The sequence below is a fragment of the Dermochelys coriacea genome, chromosome 4 (genome assembly GCF_009764565.3).
Source record: "Dermochelys coriacea isolate rDerCor1 chromosome 4, rDerCor1.pri.v4, whole genome shotgun sequence".
Taxonomy (NCBI): Eukaryota; Metazoa; Chordata; order Testudines; family Dermochelyidae; genus Dermochelys; species Dermochelys coriacea.
This window is the reverse complement of record NC_050071.1, coordinates 140,433,656-140,452,298: the sequence shown is the minus strand read 5'-3', so window position 1 is coordinate 140,452,298 and position 18,643 is coordinate 140,433,656. Positions and strand designations below refer to the sequence as shown.

Below are 18,643 nucleotides of genomic sequence, written 5' to 3'. Positions count from 1 at the left end.
AGGGTTTTCACTAGCACCACGTGCTGCCTGGCTCTTCTCTCTCCACACTCTGCCGTGGCGGGGACTTCCAGCATAGCCAGGCGGCTGCCTTGGGTTTCTCTCTGTCGGCTCCCGAACAGCCTGATGCTGGCCCGGGGTTTGCTGCGGGTGCACCCATGTTGGCACGTCACCGCCCCTGGGAAGCAGCGGGGCATTGAGCCAGCCTGCAGGGCCCCCGCTGATCGAGGATTCTTGGCTGCAGGGCGATGCCTGCTGGGGGAGTTGACAGCAGCGTAAAAAAAGTGTAATATTAGTTCTATGCGGAGTGCAGCTCCCCGCCCCCGCCCCGGCGCATCCAATACTGGTTTCTGGGTTTAACTCAGGCTTCGCACCTCAGCACCCTGTTGCTTGCAGGCCGCGCCCTATCCCGGGTCAGGCGCTCTGCCCAAGAGGTTAGAGGGGACACAGTGGGGAAGCAGGGCATGGCCCCAGGAAGGGGAGGCCCCTGGGAAACTGAGTGATTGTGGAGCGTTGTGCAAGCTGCATTTGGTTATTTGGATATTAAGATCAGTAAAACCCCAGTTTTAACACAGGCCCCACTCCCGTAGCCCGATGCAGTGCCAGGTGCGTGACACACACCAGGGTACATTTTTGTCCATAACTGGAGTGCTGGGAAGCAGTGGGTACTGGCCTTGGTCTTGAGATGGGGTATAACCTTTGTAACCCTGACCCATGTCTGTGATGGAGCAAGGTCAGTTTACACCAGCTGGGGATCTGGCCCCTGTCTATCTACCATGTACACATTCATGGTCAGGAATTGTAAACCTTTTAATTAATACTTTTTAAAACATCATGTTTATGATTCTCCTTGAGCAAGGGAAAAGAAGGGGATTGAATCCCGTCCTAAATAGCCCTCTCACCTTTTATTTTTCTAAGATGCTGTTTGCCAGAGAAACATGAGGGAAAGCTCACGGGAGCCTTCTTCAGGCTTTCTTTGGTTGAAGTTTCCCATTTTGATTGCAATGGAAAAAGGTCTCTTTGCAGAGGTAGGACCCTGATTGAGGTAATTCAGCCAGTCCTCTGGCAGCCCACTTTGCATACAGCAACCCAGTGGCTAAACACTGTGAAAGTTGTTGTGGAAACAATATCTCATTTGCACCAGTGCAGTACCGCCACGCCCCTCCTTCATGAGCCCAGAGGTCAAATCCTCTCAGGAGCTGGCCTCAGATGACTTATTTCACTGTAAACAGGCCACCAATCCCTTCCCTCTCAGGGCTGCCAGGCCATAGGGAGAGATGGATGCATATATTGCATCAACTTTTCAAAGCAGCTTTCCTAGCGTTTGCCCATTAGCATTAGAATAGGTGAATGAATTAAAGCTTGTTAATGATTTATGCACATTGTGTAGTGCACTTGCTCAGTGTCTTAACAGCCTTCTACTGCTACTGGCTAATGGAGTTGCTCCTTTAGCTCAGGAGGTCTAGGCCTCACGTGCTGAAGGCCCTAGATTCGGTCTCTAGTGCGGACCTGGGGTAGGGGCTGTTGCAATCACAGGCAGTGTTGTCCGGTGGCTAGAGCAGAGCACTGGGAAATGAGAATTCTGAGTTCTGTTCCTGGCCTTTGCCATTGAATCACTTTGAGGCCTTAGCTTCAAGTGTTTTCATGTCTCTGCGCCTCGGCTCGCCAGTCTATGCAGTGGATAACCATGCTACCTCCGAGACCCCGAGCCTTCATTCGCTGTATTGTGGCTTGAGAGCTTTGCATGACGGGTGCTGTCGGAGGACACAGGATAATTACCCCATAGAGTAAGGCTTGAAGGGCCTTTCAAGGATCATGTGTCCAGGGGAAAAAGCTCAAGCGACGTTTCTCATGATCAAAGTGGCTTGGGCTGCTTGATGCATAGGTGCCGACTTTTGCTGCCACCGGTGGGTGCTCGACCCCTCTCTGCCCCAGGCCCTGCCCTACCTCACCCCTTCCCCAAAGTCCCCGCTCCAACTCTGCCCCCTCCCTGCCCCTATTCCAACTCCTTCCCCAAAACCCTGCCCCGGCCCCACCTCCTCCCCTGAGCGCGCTATGTTCCCTCTCCTCCCCCTCCCTCCAAGCATGCCGCCAAACAGCTGTTTAGCGTTGGCCAGGTGGGAAGTGCTGGGAGGTAGGCAGAGGAGCGGGGATATGGCGGTCTCAGGGGAGGAGGAGGTGGGGTGGAAGGGGAAGAGCTTGGCTGCTGGTGGGTGCAGAGCACCCACTGATTTTTTTCCCCCGTGAGTGCTCCAGCCCTGGAGCATCCACAGAGTCGGCGCCTGATGTCTGATGGGACAATGGGTGGCTGGTGGCAGCTGTAGCTATGGAGTTCTTACTGGGAATTTCAGAGCGAAGCACTGTCCAGCCGTGGTCACTAGTGCTGCTTTCCCCGTGCTAGGACAAGGGATCGCCAGACATCTAGGGATCTCCAGCCCTGTGCAGAGGTGCTGTGGAGTGGGATCATAACAGTGGTGGTTCTTAATTCTCTCCCTGATGAACGGGATTGTGACCCTGAGCGGTGTTGGTATCGGGAGCTTTGCTTTAAATGCCAGGCACCCACTGAGCACTGCATGTATTAGCTCGTTCCCTCTGGAGTGATTGGTGCTGACAGCATTGTGATATCAAGCACAAAGCTGGGACTGTTTCATTGTCCTGCGAGTCAGAGGGACAGGAAGTGGGATGGATCCAAGGAGATCGGAGGTACCCATGATTTTGGGGCTGACCACTGGCCCCAGCGGGTGAAAGGAGAGGGAGAGTAAAGGTCATAAAGAATATCAAGCAGGTCCATGGTCAGGCTAAAGTCTTATTTGTCTTTGTGGACATTAAAGATCTCAAGGAACTTTCATAATCATAGGGGTTTGCTTTGCTGTACTCGGCCAAAATGTCCCCTATCTCTGCTGCCCTCCACCCCAGAGGTGGCTGCATTTTGGTGGGGCTCTCATGGACAGTTTGTGAAGAACATCACATCCTTTTTGACGGCAGACGTTCCTGTCACCAGGAAATCGTCTCTGCTCAAATCTCGCCCCCACGCTCTGGACTGCACTTGGCTCTAGTTACGCTGGGGTAAAGCTGCAGTAACTGAAGCCAGTGGGGTTACTCCTGTGCTCCCCCAATGAGAACAGAGCATGGCCCCCACTCTCGACATGTGGGGCGCTAAAGGTCACACGGCCCGATTTTTAGCTCCCTTTTAATTGCCAGGTGGTGCATGAGGTGAGAAGCCACGGCTTGGTCAATGCCAGCTGATTGGCCCAGGCAGGGGCGGGGCGGGCGAGGAGTGGGTGGTCCCAGAATCCACGAAAGAATCCACAAGTACATACGTGTTACAACTCAGCTGGTTGCAAAATAAGAAACCGGGAGCGAGGGGAAAAGTTGGCTGCTATTTTTTGCTGCTGTTTGTTTTTTTCTCTTTCTGCTTTTCCCTCTTCTACTGTGGTATAAAATAGACCAGGTGGGGCCCAAGGGCATGGAAGTAAACTACGGATTTGGGGCGATGTCTTCATCCGATGTAAATCAGTGCAGCTCCATTGACTTCGGTGGAACCGCACTGATTTATACCCGCTGGGGATCTAGCCCTCAGGGTCTGATCCTGCAAGGTGCTGAGTCCCCTCAGCTACCACTGAACTCGCTCTGTGGGATCGGGCCCTTAAATAGCATCATCCTTGTTAGGATGTGTCCCAGGTGCCCAGCACCATGGTAGAGGATCTGGATGGGAACTCATCATGGATCGCCCTTCGTTTGGGGATGTGGCCTTATGGCTGTGACTTGTGAGAGCTTAGCTCCCTGCCATCCTTGGAGAACCCTGGTGCATTGGTCCAGCAGAGGGAAGGGCCCAGGACAAAGGTGGGAGAAGCAGGAGGAAGGTGTGGGAGGGCAGAAGTGAAGGAGCGGAGTGGCTGCTACAGGAGGAGGGGAATGAATGGAAGCAGACCAGGAGACGCACGCACTCTGGGTTCACGTCTTCTGCCCCAACGTGATGGTTGCCCTTGTCTCTCATCCCCTGTTACTGTGCAGTGGTCACTGTTCATAGCGCTGCCCAATGGCGGTCACCACACAGATGCAGGGCCCCGCCGGGAAGGCCTGGAAAGCACCACTTGGGCCAGAGCCCGACACCGCGGAGTGCTGCTCCTTGCATCTCCCCCTGCTCTCCAGCCTGCATAGCCGGGGCTCCTCCACTGCCTCCCCTGAGGACCCTGCCCAATACCCAATTGCTCTTGCATGTTGGAGCCTTTTCCTAGCACCCGCCTCAATTCCTGCCTGCTGCCCCTTGGCCTGCCTGCTGCCTGAGAGGGTGAGTCACTGCCACCCTGGAGGAGTCTCCAGACTATGTCCTCCCCCATCTTCTGGGTGGGTGCAGCGAGCCGCCTTCTGCCAGCGCGCCTGGGGAGGTTGGGCGTCCGTCGGCATCTTCCATCTGAATCCCAGAGATGGAGAGGATCTCGGGAGCTCTCTAGTCTCTCCCATTCCAGCCAGTGCATGAAAGTTATCTCTGAGCCCGAGGGAATGACTCAGTGGCCTAAATAGGAGATTCCAGCTCCATGGATCCCTGGGAAACAAACGCTCATCCTCCTGCAGAGCCATCTCCGACCTCCTAGGCGAGCATGGTTCTGTGCCAACTGCTCTGCGTGGCTCTTTCAGAGGAGATCTTAACCATGGCTGTTCTCCCTGCACGCTGGAAATCCTGCGGGGCTTCTGGCGAGCTGCCCGCTGTCTCTGAGTAGTGTGGATGCGCCCTGGTTGACCACGTCACAGCTCCCCCAGAGGTGGCTGCATTTCTGTGGTGGTGAACATAATTTATCTGTGTTTGGGGCCAGGCCAAGGCCCCGGCCCCATGTACTTGGCAACAAGCTGAATTCTGTGGCAAGAGCCCTCGATTCTGCAGCAGTTTTGTTTTAATTCAAATCCAGATGTTTGTTGAGATACGAAAATCCATATTGTGAGATCAGCACAGCAGCTCCTGGGTCATTTATCCTGTTGCTGAATTCAGCTCACTCATTGTCCCCACAGCTGCAGTTTTGGATGCCAAAGACTTTTCCATGGACCATGTGTGGCTGCATGCCAGAAATGGCTGGAGGTTTGGGTCGTTAGGTGAGAGGCAGATGGGGCTTTTGGCACCTGGAGAGGCAGTTTGGGATTGTGGGCGTAGCACGGTAGCTGGATGTTTCTGCCAAACTGATCAGTGGTGAAATAGCTCACAGGGTTAATATTCAGACTGCCCTCTTCGGCTCTCAGTTCAAACCTCTTTGATTGTTTCAGGCTCTCTGCACACTCAGGCAGGCATCACTACATTGGGTCACATTGCCAAGGTTTCCTTCGAAGCCAGGAGGGCTAGAGGGTGTTTCTGAAGTGGAAGCGGAGACTGTGGCACACAAGGGGCGGATTCCACTGCTAGAGCATGTGGGTCCATGTGCGCAGAGCTTGTGCAGCCCTCAGGGGTCCTGCAGGATGACAGTGCTGTGGCCAGAGCAGTGTGGCACATCAGAGCATATTCTGCAGCCTTGTCTAAGTGCCCCACTTAGTGAGATGGGGCCTCCACGTCCTGGAGAGACGATTCCCCAGGCTAACAGGCCAGGCCATTAGCAATTTTGCTCAAGCTCATCCCATTCCTCCCACCACGTTCCCGCTTGGACCACCCTGGCTGGCTCCTCTCCCAGCTTGGAGCTCCTCCGAGGAGCTCTGGCCTATAGGCTGCAAGGGGAGGAACTTGGCCATCTTTGCTCTCCCACCTCCAGTGGGGTCATTCCCGTCTAACCCCCTTCACTTTGCTCCTGGAGATGCCCGTCGTCCCCCTCGTGGGAGCCCCCCGAAAGAAGCAAACGCTGCCTTCGCTCTGGGTTTTGACACGTTCTGTCTCTGTTCCCGACTCTTGTCGTCCGTCCAAACAGCAGGAAGCCATTTGTCAGCGCAGGGCTGGGTGTGTGGCAGTTGTAGGGCTGCTGAGAGATCGCAGGCAGCTGTGGGAAAGTGACTCACTGGGGGAGTGTATAGGGGAGGGGGGCGAGTTTTGCTGCTTCTCAGAACCAGCTTCTTATGCCTTAGGGGCTTAGAAAGCTGCTGTCACTGTAGTATCTCGGTGCCTCACAGTCTTTATGGGCTTTCGCCTCACGCTTCCCTTTGCAGGTGAGGCGAGGTGACTTGCCCAGGGTCACCTGGGAGGTCTGTGGCAAAGCAGGGCAATGAACTCAGGTCTCCCAAGGCCTAGCTAGTGCCCTAAGCACTGGGCCCTCCTTCTGCCTTGAAACATGCCACTTCTGCAGACTGCTCGTCAGCGGCGGGGGGGGGGGGGAGGGCGGGGACTGGGTCCTGCACACAGGCCCCTCCCTCTGCCCTGCCGGTAACAGAGATGGGGAGTGAGCCGACCCCCAGGCCCCCTCCCTCACCCACAACTCGGATCCTGGTTTTGTTCTGAGGCTCTGAAAAGTTTGCTTCTCTTCCCCCCTACCTCAGTGATATGTAAATGTTTGTTTGTTTGGCTCACTCTGCACGTTGGGGGTTGTTTTCTTGTTTGATTCCCACCCTCCCGCCCCTCTGCTGTGCAGAGCGCGTTCGCAGGGATGAACACACCGTGATGCCCTACTACAAACCTTGCCGTGTGATGCTGCTGCCGCCTCAGTGATATTTCATGCCTGGCAGCGGTGGATCCATGGCAATCAAGGGATTAACTCCAGCTCAGCTTCTCCCCTCTGCTCCTTGGCAGGGCTGTAAATTTGGCTGTTTGTGTCAGAGACCTGGGCTGCATTTCCGCCCCCCCCTCCCCGCCACAGGTAGAGGGTAATAGCCTACTTCTGCTGCCAGCTAAGGGCATTGTTCCTGTAACTTAAGTGGTAGAGGTTTGTGCTTTGGTGCTGGGTTCAAACTCTGCCCGGGCCCTGTGGTGGAGATCCTGCCCCTGGGGAGACTAATGGACGCATGAAAATTGCGGGGGGGGGGGGGGGGAGGGTGAGCTTCATGCCCCGGGCCATGGCATCGGGGCGTTTTCTTGTTGGGACCTCTCGCTCTAAATGCTGTGCCTCCAGGAAGAGACCTCGCTGACTCTGACTGTGTTTTGTTTTATTTCTCCTGACTCACTCCACCTGGCCCCCGGCATGAGCCTACCGGAGTCTGTCGTGCCCCAGGTCTGGCAGCTCCCAAAGAACGGGGGGCAGGCGGATTTGGATTTGGGCATCCTTGACAATCTTCAGCCCCGGCCTGCATTGGTCAGGGACGGGTGGCGGGTATGTGGGTGGGTGGGGGAATTGTAGGAAGTCCAGCTTCTCTGGAGTTAGTTCTGAAATCGCCTCTGGCCTTAGGAGTTAAAACTCAGACGGCCCCTTCTCTGCAGCTTCTTGAGTTCCTGCCCCTGTTTCCCCAGCTCTGTGGGGGGGACACCCCCTCCTTCCCTACTGCTGGAGCAGCAGGACCCTGCCACTTCCCCACTGCCCTCCCGCCTCAGATCTGGCCCAGCGGCCCGGATCTCCGTTCCCCTTGCCTCCATCCCCCCAAGGGCGTTACGGGAGTGTCCCATCTGCAGACAGCCTGTGTTCAGATGGGAACCCGAGGGGAGGCCAGAAGGGGGCAAAGCACTTCTGGCTCAGAGGCCTTTGGAAAGAAGCCAGAGGTTGTGATTCATGCTCAACGTATGTCTCCTAATCCCAGAGCCAGAGAGGCAGGGGAGCGGGGTCCAGTCAGCAGCCAACCCTGCTGGCCGAGCTGTGCTCCTCTCCATGCCAGGCATGTCTGTGAGCAGGCCCCAAGTCCGCGCCCCTCTCTGGGCTAACGATGATTGGGGCGAGGCGGGGGGGGGGGAGACAGGGAAGGGAGTCTTGGGGCTGGGGAAGCCCACAGCCTTGATTTTGAATGGCTCCCTCTGTGCGGCTGCCTCAGTTTCCAAGACAACAGCACTGGGTCAGGGGCTCAGGGTTTGGCTTATGCGCTCTAGGCTCCCCTAGCCCTGACCCCTTCCCCAGGTCCGGCTCTCCTCTACTGGCCTACCCCTGCCCACCCCCCTACTCCCCGATTGACCCCTCCCAGCTCCCCTCCTGTTTGCCAGGGTGTGTCTAGTTGTGCGAACACGTAGCGAGGTGAGCGCACGCACAGAGGCGTGTCTGCGCGTATGGATGCGGTTGTGGCAGGGTTTGCGTGGCCTCGGTGTGTTGTATGGATCTTTGCGTGTGCACGTGTGTGTCCGGGGACATGTCTGTGTGCAGCCCGTTGGGGTGTCTGCCTGCCGGGATGGCCGACGTCGGCGCTGGGATTCGGCGGGAGGGGCGCGATGCTAACGCCACGTGCCTAGCAGGAGGGGCCTGCAGGGAAGGAATCTGCGTTGAGGCTCTTGGTAGAGCCACAGAACCGGTGCAGCCAGAGCAGCAGCAGGACAACCCTCCACTGAAGCGGCCCTGCTCCCGCGGCCCAGCCTGTGGCAGGTGCGGCCACCACCGGGCCGAGGCAGGAGCGTCCAGCCCAGGCTGACTGGCCAGGCGGCAATCAGTGCCAGCAACAGCCGTGTTTTCTGTGCCGTGGACATAAGCTGGCCGCCAAGCAGCCATCAGGTGGCCCTGGGTGTCGGTCACTACTGGCCTGGTCTGCACTCGCCGGGAGCAGAAAGGCCCCAGATCTGATCCTCCAGCCCCCACCTTTTACTGGCTAGTCCTTGCCCCTCTTAAGCAGTAAAATAAGGAAGGGCTAGGAAGACCTGGGACTGCTCACTGGGTTCTCTTGTTCTCTCCCAGCAGGCTGCTGTCGCCGGACTACACCGAGACTCACTACTCAGCCGGCGGGCAGCCGGTGACGCTGTCTCCCAACTACACCGTGAGTAGGGGGCCCAGCATTGCCAACGGCGGAGATTTTGAAGTGGTGCTGGTGACTCTCTTCCCTCTGAGTCAGCGTTGGCCCAGCGCCCGGCTCGGGGTGATGTGCTCCTGGCAGCGCCGTCCCTTGAATGACCTGTAAAGCTCAGGATCTGTCCCGTTGTGGGCGTTAAGGGTCCGGTGGCTCTTTTTGCAAGCCTGGGAGTGTTTGTCCCAAGCAAATTCCATCCAGCTCAGGTTATTACATTCTACCTGTCCGTAGCCCCACTGTGCAATATGGCATTCTTCACTTCCTGTCCCAAACTATCGTGTGGTGCCACTGTTAAACAGCTGCCGTGATCCACCCCAGAGGTGGCTGCATTTCTATGGTGGGCAAAGTGATACCTGTGTAGTGCTTGTACCTAATCTGGGGAAGGGGGGTGGAAAAGAGAGATTTTTACAGTGTGTGCCTAGACGGCCCATCTGGACTCGGGGGATGGTCAGATATCATAAGTACCTAGACAGCTTCATGGTTGTACAGTGCTTTGGGGTCTTGTGGGATGAGAGGATCTGGGCAAATGTAGAGGTCAGGTAGTTGTCGTGTCTGCCCAGTCACTAATGGAAGAGACTGTCCTTCTTAGCAGGTGTAACTCAGGATAATTCCATTGAAATCACCGGCGCTTGCTGATTTATACCAGCTGAGAATCTGGCCTCTATCTCTCTAGACTCCCTGCCGCCAGCATCTTTCACCAGCACTGCACTAATCTGTGACATTCCACCTCTCGCATCTCCTCCCTCTCACCAGCCTGTATCCTATCGCCTCCAGATGGGATCTGGAGACCCTCCAGGGGTGCAGGCTGGTAAGAATGGAGGACAGCACTGGCTATAAGGGTCACCACTTCACTATAAGTCACAATACAAGTCAAACCACAGAGAAGAAGGATGGTCCAACGGCTGGAGCTCTAACCCAGCACTTGGGAGACCGGGGTTCAGTTCCTTGCTCTCCAACAGCCTTCACCTTGGGTGACTCACTTAGCCTCTCTGTGCCTCAGTTTCCCCCCCTCTACCATGGGGATAATAGTACTGCCTCACAGGGGTGTTGGGAGGGCTAGATAAGTTGCACAGATGCATACACAGGCTTCCATCAGGGCCACAGTGCAGGATGTGTGTGGTTTGTGGAGATTTCTGCGGGACGGGACTGTTGCTATTTGCTTGCGTGCTCTCTGAGAAACCACCATATTACTTGGGAGTCCTGCTTTATTGGGGGTTGCTTATGGCAACCAGAGACTGGGGGACCCCCCAAAGTAATAGTATAAACCCCTCCCAGCTGGGTTCTTGGGCATTGAACGGTCATGAATGACTTCAGGGTGGCTCACTGTCTCCATCTGACTCTGTTCGTGTCGGGGAGCTGCTTGGCTCCCATCCTGAGGCAGTGCCCATGGAAACGCCCATTAACCAGTGCGTGTTGTGGGAATGGAAACAGGCACTCAGCAATTGAGCGATTTGAAGCAAAGCTGGTGAGTGTAGCGGCGGGAGTGGAACCCAGGAGTCCTGACTCCGACACCTACTGTGACCACTGGACAGCACACCCTGCCCGTGTAGTTCCACAGGGCTGACATGGCTGTTCTGTTGGGGGGCCTCCTCTTCGGGAGCCTCCGAGGGCTGTGGCTGGTTTACAGCACAGATTCTTAAAGGGTGTGAGTGCTCCAACTGACTTCACCACCGCACTGGGGTGTTGTGAGGATACATGCATTAAAGACTGTCAGATCCGACTGTCACAGGGCCATCCAAGCCCCTTAGACTGACAGTCTCCTTACCCAGAGCTGCTCTTTTCATGTCTTGTCTGCGTAGTGCTGGGAACTCTGTCCGCCTTTTCGTCTGTCCGCCTAATCCCTAGACCTTAGGCGCTATATTCTTTGCAGATGGCTGACGGTGGCTTTCGAACCTAAACCACCTCCTCAGCATTTCAAACTTTGCAGTTCAAACAACGCAGGGAAAACACTGACAAATTTTGTGACATTTCCCCCTGGTTTTTAACCAACTGTAAAAGTAAAAAAGGAAGAAAGAAACACGCCACATTTTGTAATACAGAAGAAACATTGGGGGGGAAAAATTCACCAAATTCCCTCTCCTGTTTGTTTTGCTTTTTGACCACCTCTCTGCTTTTCAGAGCCTGTCCTAAATTTCTGGGCTCGGTTGATTAGCAGCCCCATTCCACCCCAGAGGTGGGCACAGTGCCCTTTGCCAGGTATCCCTTACCTCCACTCTGGCATGGCACTGTGAGGGTTGCCTGTCAGCTAACCTTGCCCAAACTGGGGAAGAGGTGGGTGTAGGAAAGACAGCTTGATTTAACAGATGGAATCCCTCTCTTTAGGCTCCCACCAGACAGGCTGGGCAAACAGCCCTGAAGTGGAGCTGTCATAGCGAAAGGAAGCGGGTGGATGGATGGAGCCAGAGGGAAATTCAATCCCTCGCAGAAAGCCTGCTGCACCGATTCTGCAAGTTGCCTGGTGTTATGGGCACAGATTCTAGGACAGGGGAGCTCAGTCTAAATACCTCAATAGCCAGACCACAGCGCTGTTGCTGAAAGCCTGCTGGGCAGCCAGCCTTGTGCTGACTAAAGAAACAGGCTTAAAAACTTGGTTTATTATTACTGGTATGACTGGAAAGCCCAGGGGGCATAACTGGGATCAGGGTCCCATTGTGCTAGGTGCTGTACAAACTCGGAGCAAGAGAGTCTCTGCCCCAAAGGCAAGCCAGACAAAGGGTGTGTGTGTAGGGGGGGAACTGAGGCACAGAGAGGGGAAGTGACTTGCCCAGGGCCACACAGAAGTGGCAGAGCCAGGAAGAGAAACCAGGACTCCGGCCTCCCAGGCCTTCCCCCAGGACCACACTGCCATCTAAAAACAGTTGCAGCAAAACTGGATTCCGTTACAAGGCTGGATCCTGCTGTCTGGTTTCAAGCCCCATTGATTTCAGTGGCGAGCTCCATTTAGCAGCCGATGGCACGAAGCCATTGCTGTCTGGCCAGGCAGCATTAGTAGGGGCCAGGCTGAACTAAAGATATTTAAAAACCATGTTGGAGCCCTAGTGCACCTCACATCCAACGCATTCAGGTCTGTTTCTCTACGGGCGGAGGGATCGTAAATCCCACCCACACACTCCTACCGGCCAAACGGGGTGTTGGAAACCAGCTTGTCTGGCACCAGGCTTGAACTGTAGTTACAGCCATGGTTCTGTGGCCAGGGGAGAAGGGGCCACAGGCTTCAAAGGAGCCAGCGGGTCTGCCCCATCAACCACGCCCTTGCTGTCATTTAGGCTTTTGTTCTTTCAGTCTAGCCATCTATCAGAATCGAATCTATCGCCCCGGGAGGTTAGAGCCTCAATATTAAGCCTTTTTTTTTTTTTTTTTTTCTTTTTCTCTCTCTTTTTTTTTTTTTTCTCCAGTGATCCCACAACCCTACTTTAAGATATTCTGTCACCAGGGCACCATCCCTCCATCTCTAACGTGTGATAGTCTAAGCAGCCTGTCCTCAGGGTATCTGTCTCCCACTCATCTCCCACACCCCAAATCACAAAGCTGGCCCAGAGCATGGTTTCTCCAGACCCATGGAGTCCTGCTTCTCCTCCCTTCCCGGGGCCAGGCTGCTGGGGGCAGGCTCCGCCGGGCTCGGGCTGTGGTCTGAGGACATCGGGATGCCAGGTCAGCGGAAAGCACGTTCCCCGAAGTTCAGGTTTGCTTTGCCGGGCCCATGCAGATCCCGCGGAGCTAGTTTTCCCTCCACTGTTGGTTCAGCTCTCTCAGGGGCAGCTCTGCCCCGTCTCCCCAAGTCCCCCGCGAGTGGGCACAGTTCAGCCCCCAGACAGCTTTGCACTGAGGGTGTCTGCTTTGAAATGGTGGGCCCTGATGTGCAGACGTAGGCCCCCAAGTCTGATAACTGGACACCCTCCCCTCCCAATGTGGCTCGCCATGGGCCTGCTTGTGTGAGGAGCCGGGGTGACCTGTTTTCCCTGGCAGTGGGGCTGACGCAGGTAGCGTTAGGAATGTGAGCAGCACACGGCTGCCTGCGTCTCTTGGACGGGATACGGCACCTCCCATCCCAGGGAAAGAGAGAAACACAGCAGAAGGCAGCTGCTTTCCTCCTGCCCCCTCTTCTCCTCCCGCCTCCCCCCTCTGGTCTCCCCACACAGCCAGCCTCAGGCCTTCCTGCCCTTCCGACGGTGTCTCGCTCCGTCCCTCCGCCTCGAGGGTATCCGCCTTCCCTGTACCGCACGGCAGCTGGCCTTCAAATTGTCCTCACTGGCTGTGCTGTCGCTTGGCGGGAGATGGTAGTTAAAGCAAGGGACAGGAGTCGGAAGTCCCTGGTTCTGTTCCCGACTCTGTCACTGACCTGCTTAGTGACCTTGGGCAAGTCACTGCCCCGCACCTCAGTTTCCTTATCTGTAAAGTGGGCATAATGATTCTCATCCACTTTTGTAAAGTGAAGTGAGAATTTAGTCCAGGACTCCCGAGTCCAGTGAACTTTGGGATCCAGACTCATGGTCATTCTGGCTTTGTTCTAGCAGCTGTGTGGGGTTTATTCTCTTGGGTGGAGATTATTTCCCCTACGGGCTGCCTGACCTATGGCCCAGAGCTACCGGAGCAGGGTGCTCTAAGTGAGAGAGCTCTGATCACCCAGCCCCCGGTCCAGGTCACATGGGCCCCCGGTCCAGGTCACATGGAAGTCATGGCAAAACGCTCATTGCCTTTGATGGGAGTGCGATCAGGCCTGGACAGGACAAGTGGCTGAATTTGGTACGATCTCTCACACAGCCTACGGGGGGCACAGACAAGGTGTGTTGAATTCCCTGCCCTTAGATGGAGTGGGTTGGCGGGTGACATGATTTAGTCGGGGCCACAGCCGGGTTGATTTGTCACCGAGCAGTGGGTGGAAGTAGCAAGTGGCAGGGTCTGTCTGTCAGATGGCCAATGGTAGCCAACCACTGCTGTCTGTTTCCCTTTCCCCAGGATCACTGTTATTACCACGGCCACGTGCGAGGGTACCAGGGCTCCTGGGTGGTTCTCAGCACCTGCTCGGGGATCAGGTATGGAGGAGAGTTTGGCATGCGGGTGGAGGGGGAACTGGGGGCAGGGTGTGGGCTCGGTGCGTGACACACAATGGAGGTGGAAACTCCCGGCAGGGAAAGCACAGTTCATACATCGTAGTCAAGGCCCTTGTTCATCTTAGCCAAGCCGATGAATATCCACGTGGCCTGCAAAGCCTGGACCCCCCGCCCGCCGACTAGACCACTGCTCTTCGCGTTCACACAGGGAGCTTCTCTGGCCTGTGTTGTGCAGCACATCACACTCCAGGTGGTCCCTTCTGACTGTGAAACTATAAAACATCCTGCTTCCAAACTCCTTTTGACCAGGGGCCCAAACAACCCTCCAAAACCCCCCAACCCACAGCAGCCATAACAAAACCAACAAGGAAAACTCCAAGTGAAGCCAACGCACCTACCGTGCCAAGTGCGTTCTCTGTTTGTCTGTGGCGGACGCAGCGCTCAGAAGCGAGCGAGGCGCTTCGCTGCACTTGATTTTTCATCGCTTCCCTTCCCCGGTCACGTGCACTGGTGCAAAGGATGCCGTGTAGACAAGACTGTCAGATCATCTGGACACGGTTGCCCTGATGCCACAGTGATGGGCACAACATAAGAAGATGGATGGCTAGATAGAGACTTTGGGCCCATTTCTCCATTGCCTTGTGCCTTTGTGCACCGTTCTGACTTGTTACAGGCGCTCCACCCTGATGTAATCAATGACGCAAAATGCAGGGCAGTGGAGCACTGGGCTGTTTGTCTGTAAAATGCCAGACACACTATAAACCATCTCCTCTAGCAGCAGCTGATAGGATGGGTCTGGAATTGCCTGTGGAACTGGCTCACTTTGCGATTTAACTCCCCTCTGCCATTTTGATGTAAAAGGCCAACGCGCCAGGCACGGCCCCGAATGGCAGAGCCCATGTAATTGGCTAGAGGTAAGGACGGAGCTGTCTCCCAAAGCTGGAGTCCTATAGCATTTTACCAACAGATCAAATAGCAATGGCTGATTCTGGTAGCGTTTTAGATAAAGTGAGGAGGGTTGGGGGGGAGGTTGTCTAAACAGTTGGTCTGTCTGTCCAGGTCTTTGCCTCTCACTCGTCACTGGGAGCATGAAGGCAATGTGGCCTAATGAATGGAACACTGGACTGGGGCTTAGGAGACCTGGTTATTCCTATGACCTATTTCTATTGCTGGCTCTGCCACTGGCCTATAGGATGACCCTGGGCGAGTCACTTTCCCACTCTGTGCCTCAGTTTCCCTATTGATACAATGGAGCTAATGATACTGATCTCCTTTGAAAGCACTATGGAAGAGCTGAGGATCAGAGTCCAAATGCCTAGGTGGTTAAATAATGAAATTTGGCAGGGCTGCCAGCTCGGGAGGAGGAGGAGAAACTGTACCCTATTGTTCAACGCTGCCCTTAGCTCTCTGGTGACAGCAGGAGGATTAAGGATATGGCAGATTCTGAGCCACATCTTAAACAATCCAAGCAGGTGAAGTAATCGCCCAGCTATGCGCACATGTGATTTTGATTTGATGGGGGAATGTTATGGATGTTGGGGCCAGCTCCTCAGCTGGACGGCCTGGGTGTTGGCTTTCATCTGATACAGGATTCCTGCCGGAGGCTGCAACTGACCGAGACAGTGGTGGAGGATTCATCAGCTGGGGGTTTCATTTGATGTTTGTTCTCCGTTGAGCCATAAAGATGCCAAGGTCTCTGGTGTCTGCAGGGGTCTGTTTTCCAGCACTCTGGGCCCGCTCTCTGGCTCAGGCATGCGCCCTGGCTTGCTGTGGTTGCTTGGGGTAAATGGCTTTGCATGAGCACCAGATTCCTGGTTCAGGCCATGCATTGTCAGCAGCTCGGAGTTTGCATGATCTAGCTGGGTGTGCAGGTTCCCTGGTGGGGAGTGCTGGGGCAGGGCAGGGGACGAGCTAGCACGAGAGACCTTTGTTACTGTCGGTGGGACAAAATTGTTTGGATCAAATCCTTAAGGAGCGAGCTAGGCCCCTAGCTGCAGAGTGAGCTGATCCTTTCCAAGGCATGAAATTGCTGGATCCATTTATTCACAGCTGATCGTTCATTCGCTGGTCCATTGGCATCTCTTCCCCCATCTCTCTGTCTGTCTGTCTTCTATCTGTCCCACCTCTCCAAATGCCTGCCCTTCACCCTAACCCTCCATCTGAATTTCTCTCGCATTGTCTCCCGCACCCACTTCTGATTCATGCCACCCTTTCCCCTAGGAACAGCCCCCGGGGAACGCTTGCCAAGCAACTCCTGCCTTCCCTCTCAAAGTCCACCCTGACCCTCCCCTTTCCTGTAGCAGCTGTAAAGCGCACACGCCACTCTGTGCCTGGTCCGTACTAATCCAGCGAGTGCCTTCGGACTGCACGCCAACAGGCTGTTATGTTGGGCCCGGATCCAGCATCGCCTTTCAGCGACATGCATGACGTTAACGTGTAATCAGAAGTCAGTGGAACTGCTCACCTTCTACAGCTAGGCCCATGCATAAGTGCTTTGCTGGGTCAGGGCGTCTGTCTCTGCTCTGCTCCCCTGGTTAACTTGGTCAGAGTTGCCCTTTAATTCCTCGTGTGCAGGAAGTTCCCTTTCCATTCACAGCTCTCCTCTCTTTGTTGCCAGCGGCCTGATCGTGCTGAATGTCAATGACAGCTACTACTTGAAACCCCTGGGGACCCCGGAACCTGAGCATCACATCCTCTTTCGGGCAGAGCACTTGCCAGTTGAAGGCGGGACTTGTGGGCCTAGCGGCCTGTTAGGAAGTAGCATAGCTGACATTGCCAGACTCATTAAGCCGGTGCATGAGCGGGTAAGTCTTTGCTTTCCCTTCGCTGTCCCGTTAAAGGGTCCTTACCTGTGCGGAGGCAGGTGAGAGCTGTGGGCAGCTCCCCACGTGTGTCCATATAAAGCAGGGTGTGATAACGGCTCCCTCCGGCAGTCATGCCACCCTGGGCGGCAAGCTTGTAGGAGCTAACCGTGGTCAGACCTGGCTTGTGCTCGGATGGGAGCTCTCCAAGGGAGACAACCAGTGTTGCAGGAGCAGTGCTGGTAGCTCAGCAGATGGCTCTCTTCCCTCTGGGCTGGGATGGAGCCCGGTGCCCTAGCACGGTGTTGAAGGTTGCCCTGGTTTGGACGAAACATGAAACTGAGCATTGCTCAAGAAAGATCCCATAGTGGGTTCCGCGAGATATGGGGAGCTAATGTTGGTGTCACAGTCCTGTTACAGATCAGCAAATTGCATCTGAGCCGCCAAGATTTTTTTGGCTGCTCCGTGCCTCAGTTTCCCCTTCTCTGACCATTTCCCCATCGCCGTTCAATGCACGTGATCTTGAATGTCAAGATCGGGGTTGCTGAGAATTTGGACTGATTCCTGTCTGTTGCACTGGCTTCCTTTTCCTCCTTTCTGGTGATGCTTGTGATTTGTTGTGCAGGCAAAGAGAGACACCTGGAGGACCCTGAAGTACATGGAGCTGTTCATTGTTGCTGATTACACCCTGGTGAGCACTTAACTCTCAGAAACTGGCTCCAATTGACCATCAGCTGGAGGAACACGGACAACTGTCAGGGAGGGAGGCTGGATGCTGGGACAGTGTGGTCTTGTCTGTCATTCAGAAGAGCCAGGATCCCTGTCTTTCTGTCAGGTTTTTGGTTTTTATCTGTCCTTCGGAATAGCCAAGATCAATCATATCCATCAAAATTATATCCACTCTTAATCTTCCAGGGTACCCAGAAGGTACCCGTCATTATTACTTTATAGGGCCCACAAGTGTGCCGGGTGACATGCAGAGAAAACAGGTCTCTGCCCCCAAGGAGTTGAGCTGTAACCAAAATGTCTGACCGATGAGTGGGGCAAAGGCATAGTGCTGGGATAGGAGTGGGGCTGCAGAGGAAACGGGAGCCCTTTGTATTAAAGGTTCCTTATATAAAGGGTTAATAAATGCTTAATGGATATTGTAATAAATGGTTAATTGTTACAGAGGCTTACAGAGTCCAGCAGGTCAATAGATTGCTAATGACCAGGTCTTACAACTATGTATAACACATACGCAGGCACAGATAATGCAAACTCAGTTAGAACAATGGGAAAACAAAATAGGGAACAGGAAAAAAAGAGTGATGGCTTGGAAAAAAAATTAAAGCAAACAGAGATAAACTAGACCATCAAGTCATAGAAGTGAAACAGTTAATTTGGGATTTGACTAAGGAAAAGGAAGAGAAAATCACCAGCTTTTCTCACAGTTGGAGCCAGAAAACTCTAACAACATTAAAAAGGCAAGTGAAAATACAGGAGCTGCAAGTTGTGGCTGTGTCAAAAAGAAAAAAAAAATTAATTTGGATTTGGATTCCAAAATGCTATTTGGTATGAAGAAAATCTGCGAGAGGGGTCAAAAGAAAAGGGAATTTGGCCAACCTCGAGAGGGGCTTTATACTAAGTTAAGAAAAGAGATAAGAAACTGGCTGGAAGAGCCTAAGACAGAAAAGTCTGTAGCAGCGACAGAACAGAAATCAACCATTAAGGATGCAGCTGGGGGGATACAGTCAGAGCAGACACAAATAATTCCTGCGAGTTCATCAGACTTACAGTTGATGGTAAAGTCATTGGGCCCAGTGAATAGAAAAAAATTAGCTACATGACTGGTACAGTGGTGAGAATTAGGAGGAACAAAGAATTTAAATATGAATTAATCTTGTAGGTTCATCGGGGCAGCTACAGGCAGTAAATCAAGCGAAAAATGCTTTGGACAGGCAGCCAGAAGCACACCAACTGATACTGCGATTTATT

The 18,643-nt window shown here is 54.3% G+C and overlaps 1 protein-coding gene across 4 annotated transcripts in view; it reads left to right on the top strand.

Annotated features, from left to right (window-relative positions):
- ADAM33 (ADAM metallopeptidase domain 33) overlaps window positions 1-18,643 on the top strand; it is a 78,972-nt gene that overhangs the window by 30,481 nt on the left and 29,848 nt on the right. For 2 of the 4 annotated variants that reach the window (XM_038399445.2, XM_043512792.1), the window contains 4 exons: window positions 8,706-8,784; window positions 13,771-13,847; window positions 16,483-16,669; window positions 17,292-17,357. In XM_038399445.2, the coding sequence (XP_038255373.1) occupies window positions 8,706-8,784; window positions 13,771-13,847; window positions 16,483-16,669; window positions 17,292-17,357 (409 nt within the window). Of the gene's footprint in view, window positions 1-8,705; window positions 8,785-12,214; window positions 12,466-13,770; window positions 13,848-16,482; window positions 16,670-17,291; window positions 17,358-18,643 lie in introns of those variants that run through there. The other 2 variants (XM_038399446.2, XM_043512793.1) reach the window with 2 other exon arrangements.